This window comes from Vicia villosa, unplaced genomic scaffold (assembly GCF_029867415.1).
Source record: "Vicia villosa cultivar HV-30 ecotype Madison, WI unplaced genomic scaffold, Vvil1.0 ctg.002526F_1_1, whole genome shotgun sequence".
In the NCBI taxonomy this organism is placed as follows: domain Eukaryota; kingdom Viridiplantae; phylum Streptophyta; class Magnoliopsida; order Fabales; family Fabaceae; genus Vicia; species Vicia villosa.
Window position 1 is genome coordinate 91226 of NW_026705957.1, and position 21433 is coordinate 112658.

General features: G+C 33.7%; 2 protein-coding genes across 2 annotated transcripts; one reads left to right on the top strand and one right to left on the bottom strand.

Annotated features, from left to right (window-relative positions):
* The first annotated feature begins 7266 nt into the window (after positions 1–7266).
* On the top strand, positions 7267–8719 carry LOC131639084 (probable aquaporin TIP2-2). Its single transcript, XM_058909591.1, has 3 exons — positions 7267–7492; positions 7799–8046; positions 8168–8719. Exons 1-3 carry the CDS (start codon positions 7366–7368, stop codon positions 8540–8542), a joined length of 750 nt encoding a protein of 249 aa, XP_058765574.1. The 5' UTR covers positions 7267–7365; the 3' UTR covers positions 8543–8719.
* A 5982-nt stretch (positions 8720–14701) lies between these two features.
* LOC131639083 (RNA-binding KH domain-containing protein PEPPER-like) lies at positions 14702–19744 on the bottom strand. Its single transcript, XM_058909589.1, has 6 exons — positions 19267–19744; positions 18632–18884; positions 18030–18178; positions 17086–17343; positions 16142–16333; positions 14702–15299 (listed from the first exon to the last, which is right to left on the bottom strand). Exons 1-6 carry the CDS (start codon positions 19648–19650, stop codon positions 15090–15092), a joined length of 1446 nt encoding a protein of 481 aa, XP_058765572.1. The 5' UTR covers positions 19651–19744; the 3' UTR covers positions 14702–15089.
* Between the last annotated feature and the right edge of the window lie 1689 nt (positions 19745–21433).

Below are 21433 nucleotides of genomic sequence, written 5' to 3' on the forward strand. Positions count from 1 at the left end.
ACAATTTCACCAAACAACATCAAATAATCATTGTTCCAGAAATGCAGTTTATCACAATTGAACACATTCACAACAAACTTCATACACCCTTATCCCACATAACAATCCTCATATTCCCGGTTATATAATTTGAACCCCACCCTTACCTTGTATATGGAGATTGCCTCTAATATCCGATTGAGTGCAAGCCTTTTCCCAACGATCAATTCCTCCTTTTTGCCAAAAACCCGTTCCTCTTTGTCGACAACTTCGTTTCACGATCTATTCTCCCAAAAGCCAAAAACCTTCTTTTCACAGAAACCTAATTCCATATATTCTCCTTTTTAATCCAATAATAACAATAATAATAATATTATTATATCTAATGGGCTTACACTTCACACCTCCAATTTGCTATTTAACGCACAACTTCAAATTCCAACTTAATTAAATAATCCAATATAATAATATTATTCTTAATATTATTTCTCTGACTAACCGACTAAATAATCAAATTATTCGTCTTATAATATCACTAATAAATTCAACTTCGATAGAATTTCCACAATAAATCCTTGAATAATTTATTTAAATAATTAAATAAGTTTCCAGGTGTTACAACTCTCCCCCACTTAGAATATTTTCGTCCTCGAAAATCTACACGACATCACCATACTTAACACATCCTTCACATCTAATCCTTCAATCAAACGACAACCCGATCACAGTTTAAATCCAATACTTATACCTCAATCTTCCAATTCGATTGTATCATAATCCTTACTAACTTGCCAACCATTTTAGCAATATTTTGAAACAACATCTTACAACGTAGAAACAGCTACCACTTGCTTACATCTGGTTATACAATCTCAACTTATCATCCTCAGCAACCTATTCTACACCAAACACATACGCAGTTCTTATTTTCAAGATGCTCCAACTTAATTAACAATCAAAATCTTAATTCCATGTCAACAAGCTCCAATAATACTTGCACTCTCTCCTTAAGTAGTACATTGCACCAACAACTTACAACCGAAGCATAACCGAGAAGCACAACTTCTCCCCCACTTAGTTTCAAACCCACTCCTGCAACAAGAAATCAGAAAACAACAAGTATCGAGAGTGGTGTACACACTTGTCGCGTGCTAAGGGATAAACAACAATTAGACGACTATGGCCGGACCGACCGACCTGCTCTGATACCATTAATGTAACACCCCATTTTCTACCCGGTTGTTATAATAAAAATCAGAGTGCAGAAAATTTTAAACATCAAACATGAGGCATTACATTTTCAACTTAAAACCACAAAACAACCTGGATTTCAATTAACTTTGATACATAGCATTCGGCATCTACAACTTTAAAATTAATTATTCATCAACTTTTATTTAACTAAAGACAGCTTAAAACAACAGTAACTACTTCTTATTATTCAACTTGGATTTCAACAGCTATAATAATAACACAACAACAAAACAACAAATACAATTATGATCTCATCCCGAGTGCTACGTATCAGAGCAAGACACCAACTCGACTAACAACAACTAAAGACTTCATAACATCACTTCAAACTTCCACCGCTATCTTGAGTACTTGTCTGTTTCCCATGGTAGGGAAACATCAGCAGAAGGGGCGAGATATCGAAAAATATAAACAGAAGTATGATAATTGATATATTAGATCGGATCATACAATTATCACCACTTTCAAACAACAGTTATAATAACAATTAGCAACAACAGTCATAACAATAACTTTAGCAACGATTTGTAACAACAGTTATAACAACCATCATCAACAACAATTATCACAATAATTACAATAATGATTTCACAGCTCAAACCAACACAATTTATATCAACAACAACACAAAACGACATTAACTTCACAACGACTCAAAATGCGACACAACTATGCAAATGCATGTGGTACCATTTGGAGCAGAACTCCCAACTTAAACAGATGCCAGATTATCGAGGCATTTTAACAAGGCATAATCCTTCAACGTGGTGCCATTAAGGCCAATTTAAACAGGTGCCATCAAGGCCAACTTAAACAATGCACTGTATGCCATGCAACATCATCCGTAACGACAACCAAAACAACAACAACGAAAATAACAACTTAAACATGCATCAATTGCATCAACTTAATCCAACATTGGTCGTTCGACCTACAACTTAATCAACAACAATACAAACAACACAACATTGGTTATAGGACCTACAATCAACAATGCCCATAAGCCAAACGAATCAACTTAATTACCCAATTGTACCTGCACGTCAGCACATTCCACATAAATTCAACAAAACAACACAACTACAATTATCTACTAACTAATCTTAGTTACCCCTGTCAGTTTTTATTAAATTCTGGACAACTAATTATACTGCCTATTTCGGCTAATCGGTACTGTTTTTATACTATTTTTATTTTCCTGCATCATCTATTTATTCAACTATATATTCCTATTAATTTACTCCTATTGATATAAGTCATTCTTGCACTATTAACTTCCTGTCAAAATTTCAACTTCAGATACTAGCAATTATTTTCTGTTACACATATTCTATCAATTATTAGTTTTCTGCTACTAAACAATCCACTACTAAATTATCTATAATTATTCATCTGATATCTATATAAATATTCACTGCTATGAATTAGGCCACTTTTTTAATTTCCTGAAACAAATTAGCATAGGGCTACTAGTGCTTGTTACCATTCTTTTGCCAAACAGACAAATCCTATAACTTACTGAACCATTACTAAATCATCGAATCCCTTTATTATATTATTCTAAGTATCCCAACATTAATCTATTAATTTGTGTTATTTTTATGAAACAATCCAAAGCCAAAGTTCCCTTAATTATGCAAAAGCTTACTAAGTAGCATAGGTAGTCACACTAAAGACCAAAACCACGTATCACACATCAAAGGAAAAACAATTGGTGGGGCCCTCCACAAGGGAGACACCCATCCCTATTCTCCCATGGGCTTGACGCCCGTCTCAGCTCCCCAGGAGACGTCCGTCTCCTCCAAATCCCCATGGAGATGCCCGTCTCCAAATTCTAAGGCCCCCGTCTCCAAATCCTTATTCTCTCTCAATTTCACTATTCTGCATATATATACATATTCATACTTTTCCACATTTTATTCATTCCATGTAATTTCATAAAAACGTAAATCGATCCACACGATTCTTCATCCAAAATTCACAGAGTAATTCAACATGATTTCACACCAAATTCAGAATCGATTCATCACATATTTTCCCAGGACAGATCCAAATCAACAATTTCACCAAACAACGTCAAATAATCATTTTTCCAGAAATGCAGTTTATCACAATTGAACACATTCACAACAAACTTCATACACCCCGATCCCACATAACAATCATCATATTCCCGGTTGTATAATTTGAACCACACCCTTACCTTGTATATGGAGATCGCCTCTAATATCCGATTGAGTGCAAGCCTTTTCCCAATGATCAATTCCTCCTTTTTTCCAAAACCTCGTTCCTCTTTGTCGGCAACTTCGTTTCACGATCTATTTTCCCAAAAGCCAAAACCTTCTTTTCACAGAAACCTAATTCCATATATTCTCCTTTTTAATCCAATAATAAAAATAATAATATTATTATTATATCTAATGGGCTTACACTTCACACCTCCAATTTGCTATTTAACGCACAACTTCAAAATCCAACATCCAATATAATAATATTATTCTTAATATTATTTCTCTGACTAACCGACTAAATAATCAAATTCTTCGTCTTATAATATCACTAATAAATCCAACTTCGATCGAATTTCCATAATAAATCCTTGAATAATTTATTTAAATAATTAAATAAATTTCTGGGTGTTACAGTGGGCGCTCCACCTTGTTTATATATCTTTTTTCTTTTTCTTTCCTTTCTTTTTCTCTTCTTTCATTTTCTCTCCTTCTTCTCTCTTTCCTTCTCATTTTCTTTTGTAGCCATTTTGTAATTGAATACCTGAAACACGACAAAATACCGGCATAATAAAACATAAACAAATACAAATTAAATAAAACTCATACGAATCAAGTCAAATATACGATATAATTTCGTGTTATCATAAGTCATGGACAAATAATCACGATTCTAAAGTTATTCTGTATAAGAAATATGAATCAATTAAATCAATCAAGACTAGTTTTAGCTAATCATCAAACAATACAAACAATCTTTACGGAACAATATTTTTACTATGATATATTTGTATGCTTGCAGCTTATCAGATTTATTTGTATCGTCAATTTTATTAGATCTCATGGTGGACATCAAACGTACTCATAAGAGTACATAAATAATAACCCAATCAGTGAGAGCTAGTAGAATCGAAGTCGTCTCTGCTTGAGTATGATTTATATGTGAATTGTGTATATTATTCTTCTTGTGGTCATCTTCTTATATAGCAATTCTAATTTGCCTTACACCTTAGGCCCATCAAAGGTCATTTAATGGGTTGTCTCTAATCCATATGATCTCATAATGATAATAGACAATCAGATTCTATAGTAAAATTTCACGCCATAATGTTGATCATAAATCAATCATAAATGCGTTATCAATTGTATCTCAATCAAATATTATCTCCATATTAATCTTAGACCTGCTCTATGCGTCCGACCTGATTCGGCGGAATAAGTTATCTGTCTGGGCAGGTTCTATGTAATCCGGATTGAGTCATGCGGGTTCTATGGGATCCGGATCGAGATGGCTCTACCCAAGCGGACACACATGCTTTCAAAACGACACTTATAATTTTCTTTTTTAGAAAGAAAAAAAAACTTTTGTAATTAGACGAGCGGATTATTCTTAATGTGCGTGCATTAAAACTTTATACGACAGATAATATAAAATGCTGAGCAAAGTTGAGCTATTCCACTAAGACTTAAGCCGTCCAACCACTCATGATAAGTTTTAATAATCATGTCAATTGTTTAACAATTCAAAATATGACATTGAAATGTCCTAAGAAATATTCTTATGTATTTTTATGTTGGCCTCAAACATTCATAGAAAAAACAAAAAGAGAGGAAAAGAAGTGGCCTTAATTATCAATTGTCAATTTATGAACATGAGTGTTTATAATAATCGATGAACAATCATTAAAGTTATGGATCATAAAAATTATAACGAGACTTGTTCATCTTTCATTGTCATGGTGGAAAGTATAATGCTCGATAACCATATTTTTTGGCACCCTAATCATCATCATCATCGTCATGATTTAATATAAGTATCATTTTGTTCCTTTTGTAATCTAGAAAATGAGGATACAACTTTTTCAATAGATAATAGAGTTTACTTTGATGCATTTATTTTAAAAATGTGATATTTAAATTTAAAATAATTATATTGTTGTGTTGATATTCTAATAATTAAAGCAAGTATAAAATCAGGGATTTAAAATAAATTATATTGTTGTGTTAATATTCTAATAATTAAAGCAAGTATAAAATCAGGTTCGGTTTTGAGGGTTCGTTTTTGAGGGTGTATAAAGTGGCCTACAGCACAGGATCTCACATTTTTTTATTTTTAAGCTATGGTAAAAAGGGTCTCTAGTCATCTAGTCCACTGTTAATTTACGCTTAAATAGGAACCTTTAAAAAAAATTCACGATTCAATTAAAGATAACTTCAACTTCTTACACATGACCTCTCAAAAGTTTGAGGCGACTTTATATAAAATATTTTCAAAAATAATATCTTTTTATGCAATTTTTAAATACTGAGCATAATAAATAAAAATACAATAATGTGTTTTTATATGGAATTAATAAATCTTATAAATGGTAAATAAAATTAAAATATAGGTGATAAATCTATAATATATTTTTAGTTTATAATTATCACGATAGTAAAATTTGAAGAAAAAAAAGAATCTGAAGCAAACAAATGCTAAATTTAATCTCATTATAATTTGAAACATATTATATATTTATATATATATATATATATATATATATATATATATATATATATATATATATATATATATATATATATATATATATATATATATATATATATATATATATATAGAGCATATCAAGTGAGAGCATTTTATAATGAGAGATGAGAGGAATAAATATCAACAATTGGATTCATCAAGAGAGAGAATGTTAATGCATTAATGTGGCTATTAGTTTCTCTCTCTTGATGAATCCAATGGTTGATATTTATTCCTCTCATCTCTCATTTAAAAATGCTCTCACTTGATATGCTCCCTATATATATATATATATATATATATATATATATATATATATATATATATATATATATATATATATATATATATATATATATATGAAAGAGATCAAATTACACCCGAAGAGTTACACCACAAGTTATACTTGCTGGTAACTTTATTTCGAATAAATATATTTTAAAATCAACCGTTAGATTGAAACATAATATCACATAGATCACATCTATAAAATTTGAGATTAATCTATAATGATTTAGTATACCATGAAGTTATCCAAAGATTAAGATTAAAACGAACTTTCATATAGTGTTAATTTTGATGTAATTCAATGACATAGTAAATAATTATAGATTAATCTCAAATTTTATAGGTATGATCTATATGATATTATATTTCAATCAAATGGTTAATTTTAAAAAAAAAAATCATTCAAAATGAAATTACGAGCGAGTGTAACTCGTGGTATAACTCTTCGGGTGTAATTTACTCCCCCTTTTATAAATATATATATATATATATATATATATATATATATATATATATATATATATATATATATATATATATATATATATATATATATATATATATATATATATATATATATATATATATATATATATATTACTCCACATCTTCATTTTGGTAGACAGCTAAATTGATTCATCTATTTTAATTTAAAAATTTAACAAAATTAAGAGATCAAATTTTTTCAATTTGAAAGACTAATAAAATGTTGATTTCTCTACACTGTTTTTTCCATTGATTAATTGATTACTAGTTAAATTAGTTGTCATTATGCTCATAATGAATAAAACATGCATAAGAATCCTATAACTTTCAAAACAAAGAAAAGGGTTGGAGTGGTTAGTTAGGTCCTAGCATTTTAATCGAGCATTATCTAACAACTCATGTCATGTGGGTCCATGGACGGTGCCACAACAATATAGAATAGCCAACCCTTTCACAATCACATCCATTTTATTACTCTAGACTCTTCATATATATATACCCTTACAAAGATTTCTAATGCAAGGTATCATCAATCAACAGCTTATTGATTTTATAGGCTCAAAACACCTTAGTCTTTGGTTAAGTTTCTAGTTCCTTGCCAAAATGGTGAAGATAGGTTTTGGTACCTTTGATGACTCTTTTAGCGTTGCCTCACTTAGGGCTTATTTATCAGAGTTCATTGCCACTTTGATTTTTGTCTTTGCTGGAGTTGGATCAGCCATTGCTTACAGTAAGTAGTGCTCACATGTAATTATATTTAATTTAAAGAAGTGTGGCTAGTTAAATAATTTGAAGTATATATCTATATATTTAGTCTAATAATAGTCTAATGGTCAGAATTTCACCTCTTAAAAATAAATAAATAAGTGGGATGTCACAAGTTTAAACTCGCGTCTCTACAGTCAGATGTCTCTGCTTAAGTACGAACTACGAACTGAGCTGGCTTAACGAAATAGTTTAAAATAAATATTGTGCCAGAGATGGTTGGTACAAATGTACACGGAATGATGAAATGTAATATTTTTGTGTTATGCAGATGAGTTAACTTCAGATGCAGCCTTGGATCCAGCTGGTCTAGTGGCAGTAGCTGTGGCTCATGCATTTGCACTATTTGTTGGTGTGTCCATAGCAGCCAACATCTCCGGTGGACATTTGAACCCTGCTGTCACTTTTGGTTTAGCTATTGGTGGCAACATCACCATCCTAACCGGTTTCTTCTATTGGATCGCCCAATTACTCGGCTCCATCGTCGCATCTCTTCTCCTCAACTATGTTACCTCTAAGGTATATACTTGTTACGGTTATATCCAATCCAAAATATTAGTCTCTACAGTTATCCACAGACGATGATATCATCTGCATAATTTTTCTTATATTAATATTTTGTTTGGATATATATTTGCAGAGTGTTCCAACACATGGTGTAGCTGCTGGATTGAACCCTATTGCAGGACTAGTGTTTGAGATTATAATCACATTTGGGCTGGTTTACACTGTTTACGCCACAGCAGCGGACCCCAAAAAGGGTTCAATAGGTACCATTGCGCCAATCGCTATTGGGTTTGTTGTTGGTGCCAACATCTTAGTGGCCGGTCCATTCAGTGGCGGGTCAATGAACCCGGCTCGCTCATTCGGTCCAGCTGTTGTCAATGGAAACTTCGCTGATAACTGGATCTACTGGGCTGGTCCATTGATAGGAGGAGGCTTGGCTGGGTTGATTTATGGTGACATCTTTATTGGTTCATATGCTCCAGCACCAGCAACCGAAACATACCCTTGAAAATGAACCGTTGTTGTTGAGGGTCCTTTGTTCCAACCTTAAAGTTTGTTCACTGTTTGCATGATTTCTTGAATCTCTTGGCTTTTTTTCTTTCAGAAATGAAAATTGTAACTTATGTTTTCTATCCACTGCTTGTAATAATTTGTAAATTATAAAAGTATGAATGAAGTTCTCTTTCTTTTGATCTTAAAAATGATCCAAATATAACTAACTATCATTCAACATGGCAAAAACAAGCTCCTTTGAAGCCTCAATAGCATCCTTCTTCACCTTCTCTTCTACCTCATTATGCGCAGGCTTACTTTCCTCGGTCTCTTCATTTCTGTCGCGTTTGGATTCCTCATAATGATATCCTCTCTTAGCATCTCTATCATCCCTCTTCTTGGCAGCCTTTTCAGGATCAGCACAGCTACAAGTTTACTGAAACCTTTCAAGTTTGCGATGAAGCTTTTGGCGAAGTTCTTCATAGGTCACAGACATATCATCCGCTTCAAGTCCGACACAAAAGGCTTAACCATATCCTTATCTTCATTACTCTCAATCACCTTTTCTTTTCCCAAACTTTGCTTGAGAAGTTCAAGTGTGGTTAGTGGTTACAGATGGAAAATGATTGAGAAACATCTTAAGAACTCTGTGTTCTAGCTGAAGATTGGGACCAACCTTATTATGTCAAATTGGTGTAAGTCCTTTGCACCCAGCATATTGTTAGTGTATTGACAGTACCAAGTGCAAACACCCTTGAGAATGAACTGGTGTGAGCGCCCTTGACCCATAACCTTATTTTGTACCACTCACAAATATAGATTGATGACTTATGATTTGTTTATTGTTCTGTATTCAAGCTTGCATAGTCATGTTGCATCATTTTATTGTATTGATTTCTGCGACTATTTTTCCATGCACTTGTTCAAGATTGATTCAAAAGGTAAAGTTAAGAAGTGTTCCAGTCTGAGACAAGAACCCGTCTGTATCTAACTAAAAATAGTATGTAACACCCGGTAGCGCAATTAGATTTATTCAATAGTCTTATGAGGCAGTAGGAGACATCCACGCTTGAGGGATGGCTCAAGAATCTTGGGTTCATAAATTAGTCACGCTATAGCTTCATATCCTATCGCGGCCGACCAAGCACCAAAGTACTGTTACATCAAACAAATAGTTGAACATGCCAACGCGGCCCCATAGGGAAGGTGTTCATGAAGAAGGTTCTAATATTTTGTATGGAGTTATGTGTTTGCAGGTAAAGTTATCTGCAGATGCTTTCAGTGGCCGATGATCTTGATAGCTTTGATGTTAACAACACCTAATGTCAAGGTGTTTTGTGGAGTCTTTAAGGACCTCTGATCAAGCAACCCATGATAATGGTGTTGGTGTCTATTAAAGAAGTTTTTTCAAACCTCATTTGAGAGAAGAAGTCAAGTATCAAATGAAGTGTTGAATCTAGCAAGTGATCTTGAAACTTCAAGGTTGTGAAAAACAGAAGTGTAAAAGCTTGCATGGTCCTGTGTCCGAGTGATTAGTGTATTATAAAAGTATAAGAGTATCTTCTAAGATACTAAGGCAACTCTCACACACCAAAATGTTTTTGAAGTCTCTGATATTATAAAATTACTTGAAAACGTTCTACGCACTTACCTAGTTGATTATTAGCTTGGTTAAACCTTTAGGAGTGTTCTTTACACTAGATAATTGATTAACACACTAAGGTTAACCGATTATCTCATTTTTAATGTCTCTTAATCGTTTAAGGGAGCTTTTAATCGATTAAAGACGACAAATTTGAAAACCTTGCACATTTGATTTACATATATAATCGATTGACCCTAGGTCATAGTCGATTATGTGCATTAAAAATCTCATTTATCATTTTTCTTTTTAAGACAAATTTTTTCATATAAATAGAAGTTTCTCCTTATTTCAAATTACACCTGAATTCGAATTTCTACTCATTTTCTCCTCTCTTTTTTATAATCTTTCACTAAAATAGTCTTAGTGACTTGTGAATGAAAAAATAGTTTGATTGTACTGGTGTTCGTGCTTAAGTATTCTTCATCAAGAGTACGACTCTCTTGTTTGGTTTCTTAGGTTCTTTATATTGTCTTGATAAAATTTCTTCTTGTTTTTGACATATATCCATAAAAATTCAAGATATTATTTTAGTGGAACTATCAAGAAGAAATTCTTAGGGATGGGAGTAGGCCAAGTGGTAGACCGAATTTCTATAAATCCTGATGTAATCTCTTTATCCATATCCCTTTAATTTTCATTTTTTTTTAATTTTGTTTCCTCTATATTTCCTTCTTTCTAGTTATCGTTGTTTTATCTATACACTAACATAAATTATTTTTCGAAGTAAAAAGATTTTTTTTAATTTATCACGATTTGTGCACTTCAAAATTCACTCATCTTCTTGTGTTTGGAGTCACTTGTTCAACAAGTGGCATCAAAGTCTAACTCATATTCAAGACTAAATGTCCAAGGAGGTAGAAAATGACTCCAAACGATTCAAGAAAAGAGACACATTTGCTGCCTTTCAAAAAAACTACTAAGCATTGCATTGATCTGAAGTGATCATTGTGGAGAATTCAAGAATGAGGAATTCCAAAGGTTTTTTAATGAGAATTTCATTCAGCATACATTTTTCCACTCCACAGACTGCCTAACAAAATGGAGTACTTGAAAGGAAAAATACAAGAAGAGCTAGCGAGGACGATGCTAACCTTCCTAAATACTTTTGGGCCGACGTAATAACCACAAACTCCCTGTGAGTTTTATAAAGGAAGGAAATTGAATATTTCCCACATATATGTCTTCAAATGCAAATGTTGTATCCTTTATAACGGAAAGGATAATCTGAGAAATTCAACGCAAAAGCTTGTGAAAGCATATTCCTAGGATATTCCACTTCCAGCAAAACTTTTAGAGTTTTATCAAAAGAACCCTGAATAGAGAAGTATTAATTCACGCTATTTTTTATGAGTCTAACCCCTTGTTTGTATAGGTAGGAGTTGTTGATTGTGTGGGTATACTTGAGAAATCATCTCTTGAAGATAATGATCAAAATAAAGATCAAGATCAAAGTCAAAAGAAATATCAAAGTCAAACTGAAGATACTTAGGCTGAAGAATAAAACATAAAACATCAAGATCTTTCTAAAAAAAATGGAGGATTGCTAGACCATCCAATTCAGAATGTCATTAGACATATTTCTAAGAGAGATGCAGCTTGGCACTGTCTTAACAAGGTATATAACCATATGGCTTTTATTTTCCAAATTGAGACAAAGGAATTTGATGAGGCTCTCATTGATGAACATTGGTCTCTAGCTATGCAAGAAGAGTTAAATCAATTTAAGAGAAACAACATTTAAGAACTTGCTCCCAAAACTTCAGCTAATCAAGTTATCTAAACTCCCTGGGTCTTTCGCAGCTAGCTTGATGAGGATGGAAAATTTATAGAAATAAAGTGAGACTTGTTGTGAAAGGATAAAATCAACAAGAAGACATGGATTTTGATGAAACATTTTTCATGTAGCGCGATTAGAAGCCATATGGATGTTTCTAGCTTTTTTTTTCTATATCGTGAATTTTAAACTCTTACAATAAGAAGTAAAGAGCGTGTTATTGAACAAATAAATCCAAAAGTAAATGTTTTTTTATCAACCCCTGGGTTTTATAAGCTTTTCTTTTCCGGGTCTTGTTTCCAACTAAAAAAGGCTCTATACAAACTGAAACAAGTTCATAGTGCTTCATATGATCGTCTAAGAAAGTTTCTGCTTGAAAATAACTTTCAAAGAGGGAGGGTTGACAAAACCATTTTCAACAAGAAATCTAAGCATGACATCTTATTGGTTCAAATTTATATAGATGATGTCATTTTTCGATGCTACTAACAAATTATTGTGTAAGGAGTTTTTTAAGATAATGCAAAATGAGTTCAAGATGTCAATGATGTGTGATCTTCAATACTTCCTTGGCATTCAAATTCATCAATGTTGAAGGCACATTCATAAATCAAGTAAAATACTGCAAAGAATTACTCTAGAGATTCGGCATGGGCAAATCGAAGGTATCTCCTCTCCGATGATTAATTCATGCAACTTGGATAAAGATAAGGGAGGAAAGTCAGTTGAAGAAAGCATGTATCGAGGTATGATTGATTCTCTCCTTTATCTAACCACGTCCCATCATGATATTATGTTTGTTGTGCGTCTTTATACCCGCTTTCAAGCAAACCTTAAAAAATCACATCTTAGTGTAGTAATCGCATTATGAGATATCTCATTGGCACATTAATGGGTTTATGATACCCCAGTCTTAGCTGGGTACTCTGACTTTGATTTTGCTAGGTGCAAATAAGATCAAAAAAGCACCAGTGAAACATGTTACTTACTTGCTAACTCGTTTGCCTCCTAGCATAGCAAGAAACAAGCAAGTATAATATTATCCACAGTTGAGGCAGAATGTGTTGTTGTTGGTAGCTATGTGTGCAAATTATTTGGATGGAACATCAGCTAAGTGATTAGGGAGTTGATCTCGTAGTTGTCCCAATAAAATGCATCAAAACTACTACCATAAACCTCACGAAAAAATAGATACTTCACTTTCGGACTAAACACGTTGAGGTTAGGCACCATTTCATTAGAGATCGTGTAGAAAAAGGTGATTATGTAATTGAGCATGTGTCTTCATTTAATCAACTGGATGATATTTTAATAAATTATTTTAAGCTTGATCCTTAAGTCTTAAAATGAAAAATACACAAAGGCTTGGTGTGAGAGTCTCTCCAATTTGTGCAAAGGAAAGAAGATGCTTAATCTTTATCATCTTTAACGGCTCTATATCTTTTTGTCCTTGCATGAAGAACTTAATTGTGAGAGAGTAAGACATTACTCAAGTTACCATAATATAATTGTAGAGGGCATAGAAAAATATGTAGTTTAATGAGTTGGTACTCAAGTCAGAGAAACTCAAATATTGTAGGTGCTAAGCCACGATATTCAACTTCGACACTAGATTGTGCTACTAAAGTCTGATTTTTAGAATTTCAAAAGACTAAATTTAGACCAAAATAAATACACCGACCCCAATGTGGATCGCCTATTATTAGGATCACTGACCTAATCTGAATCAATATATGCTTTTGGAGTAAAATTATGATGAATAGAAGCAGACATGAGAAGAGTACCATTTAAGTGTATAAGAATTTTTTTTTTACTACTAACCATTGACTTTCCAGAGTCAAAATTATGAATTGATAAGCTCTGTTAACCAAAAAATAATGGCCAATCTAATTATAGTTACATATTATATAGCCCCTACAATAAATCTGTAAAGTTGAGGATCGTGGGTCTTGAAACACAGCAAGACCATGTATACTTAACTTTAAGCGGATAAGCATAAGAGGAGAAACACCATTTAAAAAAAAAACTAAAACACACAAAAAATAATAACAAATTATTTGAGTAACATAGAACCAATTGATTATTAACTTCAACTCTCATAAAGTATGCTGGTTTACCAAGCTTTTTCAAAGAAAATTTATCATGAAACTTGGTTATGAGATCATGAACTAGTTTAAAATATGATCGAATAATGATAATAACATCAACATAAACTAAAACAATAATGATAATATCATCAACATAAACTAAAACTACGGCAAAGAGATTCAAAACATTGATATTGACAAAAAAAAATGACACATCACCAAAAAAAAAATGCCAACTTCATCTCAAAAAATTAACACATCTACAAAAAAGAAATCAAGAAGTTCCGACGGACCTGTCAAGAAAAAAAAGTTCCGACGGACATTTGTCATTCCAAATATCATAAAGCATATTCTAATCAAATAAATATCATTTCCTATCTTAATACCATCATACTATAATCTCATCTACCGTTGCAGTAGAATATGACCTTGGACCCACATCCATTCAAGCATCAAACTACAATCTCAGCCACACTATATGCAAACATTCTAACTTACTTTGGCATACATTTAGGAATAATACATTTAGTTCACACGGACAACATCCAGACATGAAGTTCACATTGGCAACTCAATAGATCGATATCAATGCAATAGATAGAGCCAATGTATCAATAATTGGCACTGTAAATAACATACTAATCAAACATCACATGTTAGACAACAAAATCACTAAAATGGTTAATATTTCATTACACTTTTACTACAATTCTCAACTATTTGCTACCTCAAAATTATCCATCATACATAATATCTGATAACAAAAAAAAATGTACTTCTGGTGAGGCTTCACAATAAATTCAAGCGTTAACTTTGTAAAAGAAGTGCTAGCAACACAAGTGCTAGCAATTCAATTTTCTTTCTTTTATTAGATGAAATTTATGCAAGTCTAACCGCTATAGGTGGAAGCCATTTCCAAAATAGTAGGACCTACATGAATTTTAAACTAACAAAAGAATGAGTATCGCTAGCCTTCCTTCCCTCTTTCCAAGACCTGCTTAGAATGTAACAAGTCCAAATTGAGTGCCTTTTAGGCCTTGACTACAGAGAGACCGACTTAAAGCCTGAAAGTACTGTAGTCTCCTAAACCAGATGCTCCATAACTTGAGTATGACTGTGAGGGCAATGAAGAAGGTGGGATGCGTGATGAATTGCCCAACTGAGAGTAAGAAGACTGAGAATAAGACCTTGGACCCGCGTCCATTCTGCTCGCATCCAACCTCCCGTAGCTGTTGGTGATAGGTTCTCTGCGACTGCTTATAACTTCCTGCAGCACAAATAAATTTCCCCAAGCAAAAGCCAAAATTAATCAAATGTTTAAACAAAAATTATACCATAATAGGAAGTAGCCAAACCAAGTGTCAACTGTCACGTGTCTGAAAATTTTACATCTTACACTCAAAAGTTAGCCCTCTCCCATCTGCCAATGACAAAAATAAACGCCCAAAGGACTGTCCTATTACAGTTATACAAAGAACTAACAGGACTCCCAAAATCATATTTCATTTCTTAGATGATCACATGATGGACGGCATACCTTCTGTTACAACCCTTACAGTGTACCATCACTTGAAATTTGAGTAAACTAACACTGAAGTTGTTCCCCAAAATTATTCCCATCAGAGCAGTCTTCTAAAAAAAACTCTCGCCAAACTAGCTCTTAAGATATCTAAAATTGCACTACATAAATCTTCGAAAAGTTGTCACCAAATTAGTCCCTCAAAATAAAGGATCAATTAGCCAATAATATTTTTTATATGAGGAATTTGATTTGGTTGGCAAATTGTTTTGAAGGACTAAATTTTTTTACTTTGAAGGAACAACTTTAGTTCACTCATTAAAAATTTAAGTGGTGAACGTTTTTATTCAAGAGGATGAGAATAAAATAAAGAAATCAAATAATAGTTAATGCAAATAAAGCATTCTAGCAAGTGAAGCATCGGTAGCCACAAAATGAGACTGGGAAAGAAACATGTGAAGAAAAAAGATTCCCATGCATTAACACTAACTATAACTTCATTTAAAAAAGTGATCACTCTGTTCAAGTTGTAATATACATATGCAAAAGAAATAATTACACAGATGAAATGGCCATCAGAAGTCTCCTACCTGAATCAACTGCTGAGCTGTTTGAACCTGGGATGATGTTCCTTTTATTTCCACAACGATTTCATCAGGCACCCTGCTCTCCTGCACAGTCAATATGGCTCCACTAGTGCGGCGAATATAATCTATATTAGTCCCTTGAATGCCAATGATGTCCTCCGCATAGGATAGTGGTATTTGCATTGTTTGTATTACCTAATAAATGAAACATTTAGGGAAGATAACAGTATAATACAATGAATATCAACAAAAGATATAACAAAACAATACTTAATGCGGTATGAGAAACATATTTGAATGCTTTTTGCTCACTGCATTGACAACATACAGTATAGGTTATTTAGGGAAGAGAACAGTACAATGAATATCAAGATATAACAAAACAATACTTAACGCGGTATGAGAAAACATGTTTGAATGCTTTTAGCTCACTGCATAAGTTGACAACATACAGTATAGGTTATGTCAATTTGAAAATACATGGATAATAACTTGACGAGCCATATCATCATGTGAATAAGAGTCCCGTGAGAACAGGTAGAAAAATCCACAAATTCATTTCATTTGGAGTCCCACCAAATTCAGACCAGTAAATTATTTAAAATAATGTTTCATAAGAACCTAGAAGACAATTATAATTGTCAAAAACCATTTGTCCCAAAAAAATCAACTGCTATGTGAAAACTGGTATGTAGTATCACACCTACACACTCTTCTTTCGCAAGAAAACATTTCAGCCCACCTACTTAGGCTTAAATCAAATTGTATCCCAAAATATTAAGTCTCAACTCAAGAATGCTATTATATCTAAACTAATATATAGATTCTTTCACAATAATTGGTCAAGTTCGGCAAGCAAGAAGTAATAAATGATATAACCCTCATTTTAAAGGAAATTTCATGTAAAGTATTACATAGAAAACCTGCAGGTGATTAAAATAACTTACCGTCGTAACAATAGGAGCCCCAACACGACTAAGAGTCGAAGAACGGACACCAGAAAGAGAAGAATCTTGCCCATAGTGAGACATAGAGGAGGATGAGAGTAGTGAGTCCAAATGACTTTCCCGATCAGCGTAGACAGAATCCCTTTTTGATGGAAGCGGAATATCAGAAAACATGCTAGTTTGTGAAATGGTATTCAGTGAAGGCTTGTCAGACCAGGTCTCAGCTTGACGGTCTTGTTGTGTGATAGACGCATTGTACTAAAACAACATAGAGAAAACATGTATAATAGTGTAAACATAAAGCAAAAATCAAAAGATACCCTAATTTTCATTTTCTCAGGTGATATTCATCTCATTAACAAAACAAAGTAGTGCTCCTACACACAAATGTAGTATTTAGTAGATAGATTGGGTTAGGACAACATATGATTTATGTTCTATGCCTACCAAATATAAAAGCCAAAATATATAGTTCAAAGAAAAGCAGATGCATGAACATCATCATCATCGCCACCTATAGGAGGCAAAACTCACATGAGTCAGAGTGTGATATAAATTTCCCCATTTATTGTTTCTTGAAAGTGTTTATTAAGAGAGTTTTTGGCGAATAATGTGCTTCTTGTGATTCATAATGTTGGAATGGAGATAATAGAATTTTATGCATCATTGTTGTTTTATCATGAGAATTATTTTGATTCGTTATCTCTCATAACTTTGAAGGTTTAAGTCTTGATCACTTTGAGTAAAAGAAAAAGAACAAGGATTATAGTCTTGCAGAGAAGCTACTCGATTTCAATGCTTATCCTAAATGGACACTCCCTTGAAAGACCGGTCATCAGAACATCAATGAGAGTCTGTTGACGCTATCCTATGAGCGATAAGGAGACAGCCTAAAATATATTTTTTAGCTAATTCAATATTAGGAAAATTAATAATGATCTTACAGTTTTCTCAAATAGGGGGACAACGCTGTGATCAACCAAAAACTTCCTCAGATGGCCAATCACGGCTTCCAGAGCTTTAAGGACGTTCAAGGCTTCTCCCTGCAGGTCTACGATCCTCTCTTCCGCAGTAGTAAAATATTGCACCTCATCTTCATGAAAATAATTTTGCATTGGCATTAAAATAATGTATTTAAGATTAAATTTCTGGTATGCTATTATAGTATCTATTGCCTCAGAGCCTTAGATAAATTATGTTTATTGTTATTAGTTGTGCATAATTAATAATTACTGATGACATGACAATGTCTTTCCGCTATCATTCTTGAGTAGTGTTAATGATATATGTCCTTTAAATTTAGCATGTTAAATTTTTATTAGAGAGAACTTGTATTGTATCTACTATTTTAGTGCAGCTAGCACTTAAAATTTATTACACAGCCATAGCGTTTTTGAGGTCATCCACCGACATGTATCCATGATTAATTACTATAATCCGCGTGTGATTAATCAATGAAAGAGAATCTACATAAATCAATAATTGCCACAAATAAATACAGGAACGATAATAGATGTAGAATTGGAAAACAGGACAGGAAGCATACCTACTGACAGTACTCTAACAGAGGCACTAGAACTCTCTTGTATGGATCTGATTAGTGACCCTTGCTTTCCAATCAAACTGATAGCCTGTGTTGATGGCACCAATAATCGAATGGAACAAGCTGTAACCCCAGCAGAACCTTTAACTTCACTGTCAATTTCAGATAATCCAGAAACGCGTTTGAATATCCTTATTGCAGCATCCATTGCAGGGGATATAGCTGCTTCTAGCTCTTCCTTCCCTGATATAAGTATCTGAAAAAAAATGACCATATTAAGCATAAAAAGGAAACAGATAGAAATGATCTTATTTTAAACCCTACATTCTAAGATAACAGAACAAAACAAAACAACTCTCTAAGCCTACAACACATAGGGGAATCACTACCGCAGCTATCACGGGAACATTGGAGAAAAAAACACAAAACCTAAACACAGTTTCAGTTGTAAGAAGTAACACAAACATTTGTCCTAAGTAACACATAAATTAAAGATGAAACTAAATTAGTAACGATTTTTCAAATTAAAAACACATTAAATAAAATTCGAAACATAAAATTCGAAACATAAAAATAGAAAACCCTAGAGAGAAATTGAATGAATTTCAAACCAAATTCCAAACAAAATTGAGACTTACAACTCGATCAGGGGTACCGTGATCAGCATCAAGAACACGAACACGAGCTTTAGTTTCTTCACAGAGCTTCTTGATGAGTTCTCCCTTACGTCCAATGATGCTACCAACCTTACCAACGGGAACTATGAGACGGAACACGCAGTCCCCCGGCCAACCTGACCATCTCTTCTCCGGCGGAGTGACGGTGGGTTCTGTTCCGGTTTCGGTTACCGTCTCTGTCTCTTGAGCCGATTCGTTGACGATTGAGGATGAGTTAATAACGGCAGTTGCGTCGGTGTCAGTGGTGAGGGGTTGTGCGGCGGAGGGATTGTCCGGTGGGAGTGGGTTTGAGGCGGTGGTGGTGGCGGTGGCGGTGCCGTTTTGCGGTGGTTCGATGGTGGCCATAAGGTGAGAGGTCTTTACGCGGATAGGGATGAAAAGAAAGTAACTGAAGTGAGTATGTAGCGGCTTCAGCAGTACTATCGCTGTTTTTGGAAACTTGGTGTACGTGTTCGTTCACAGCGTGATGACATACTAGATCTCTTACTACTTTTGCACCGGTCAACAATTTTTTATTTTTTATTTTTTATTTTTTAATTTTCTTATAAAGGACAACATTTTATCATATCAAATGATAGAGAAATGTTAGCAACACTCTCTTTTAACACTCACTTTTTATTGGTTGAAATATGTATGGATCTCACCATTTTATGTGGGATCCATTTTTAAAATGAGGGACTCACATATATTTTAACCAATAAAAAAGTGAATGTTGGAGAGGGTGTTGAAAAGAGAGTGTTGCTAGCACTCCTCTATAAAATAAAATAGTAATAGTAGTAGAAACACTATTAATCAACCTCTTGGATTCTTATGCACCATGCGCATTGTCAAAAATGTCTCCCCTGCTTTTGTAGATGTATTTTTGGAAGTATTTTTTTGTCAAAGTTCATTTATTCCGTAAATGCATCTATGAAATGTTTTTAGTTATGCATATATGGAACAATTTGATGTTATATTCGCGTCAGACTGCTTCTCCTCTCTTATTCTCATATTTTTCATCTTCTACTCTCTTAATCTCTCTCAACCTCAAAAAACAAACTTCCACCAAACTTCATTATTTTTTCTCGAGTTCGGCGGTGAACGTCAACATCAACGCCAAACTTTTTTTGCATCAAATATGAGTCAAATTTAGATAGGATAGAAATATAGCACCAAAAATCCTGGAATTTACTAGTTGATTCCGCAAAGCAAACTTTAAAAAGAAACTAGCGGTTGTTTACCAAAATTCTGGGTAAACAAATTGGCACGCCCAGTGGGACCCGTGGTACATCTTTGATAGCATGATGGCCATCGGTACATCTTTGAATCCAGGCAGTCGACCGACAGGGGTAGGATATGTACCCCAGGCGTCGCCTTCGTTAAATACGACATCTATGTTGTCTATTAGGCAACAAATAGATGAGAACAATCATGACAAGATGAATGCTCTAACACAACAAATTGGGACTATCTTCGCTCCCATGATTAATAATGCCAATCAAAGTTATGAGATGTTGGCTGGTCAAATGGCTAGAATAGACTATTTCTTTGGTACGCCACCAGTTCCACTTTGAACAACCCCACAGGCATCGATTGTAAGGGTGGTCGAAACACTAGGAAATGGGGCTAGACTAGAAAACCATTGACAAATTCCAGATCGGGACGAAGAGGAACGTATCGACCAGAATGTTCCAAGAGTAGTGTAGCGTCACCAAGACGCAGACCAAGTCTTGAGAAATGTCCAGCAAAACCCATATATTGGCCATAATAATATCTCGAACAATATTTAAGGGACATGGCCCAACTGGCAGATAGGGTTCGCCAAGTCAAGCGTTTAAAAGCTAAGAAGGCTAGGGCGACAAAGTATCACAAAAAAGAAAAGTTTGCATACATTGCGGCTGATGACATCGACTCAGATGTCGAAAGTAGTTATGACGAAAACGAGGTTAATGTGGCAGTAAGCCAGGGCCTCCTTATGCATTAAAATTGCTTAAACCTTCGAATGGGAAAAACTCCATTGAGAATGATAAAAATGAAAAGTTTGTCAATATGACATATACATTCGACATAACAAAATGTGATGAAATATTTGATCTGCTAGTGACTAATGGGAATATAGTGCCTCTAGGACTTAAAAATCCTCCTTTAG

Excerpts from the sequence above, each read along its gene's own strand:
- LOC131639084 (XM_058909591.1), top strand. The coding sequence starts at position 7,366 with ATGGTGAAGATAGGTTTTGGTACCTTTGATGACTCTTTTAGCGTTGCC. Across the intron at positions 7,493-7,798 it reads TGGATCAGCCATTGCTTACA|ATGAGTTAACTTCAGATGCA; the intron begins GTAAGTAGTGCT and ends TGTGTTATGCAG. Across the intron at positions 8,047-8,167 it reads TCAACTATGTTACCTCTAAG|AGTGTTCCAACACATGGTGT; the intron begins GTATATACTTGT and ends ATATATTTGCAG.
- LOC131639083 (XM_058909589.1), bottom strand. The coding sequence starts at position 19,650 with ATGGCCACCATCGAACCACCGCAAAACGGCACCGCCACCGCCACCACC. Across the intron at positions 18,885-19,266 it reads ACGGTACCCCTGATCGAGTT|ATACTTATATCAGGGAAGGA; the intron begins GTAAGTCTCAAT and ends ATTTTTTTTCAG. Across the intron at positions 18,179-18,631 it reads TGTTAGAGTACTGTCAGTAG|ATGAGGTGCAATATTTTACT; the intron begins GTATGCTTCCTG and ends ATTTTCATGAAG.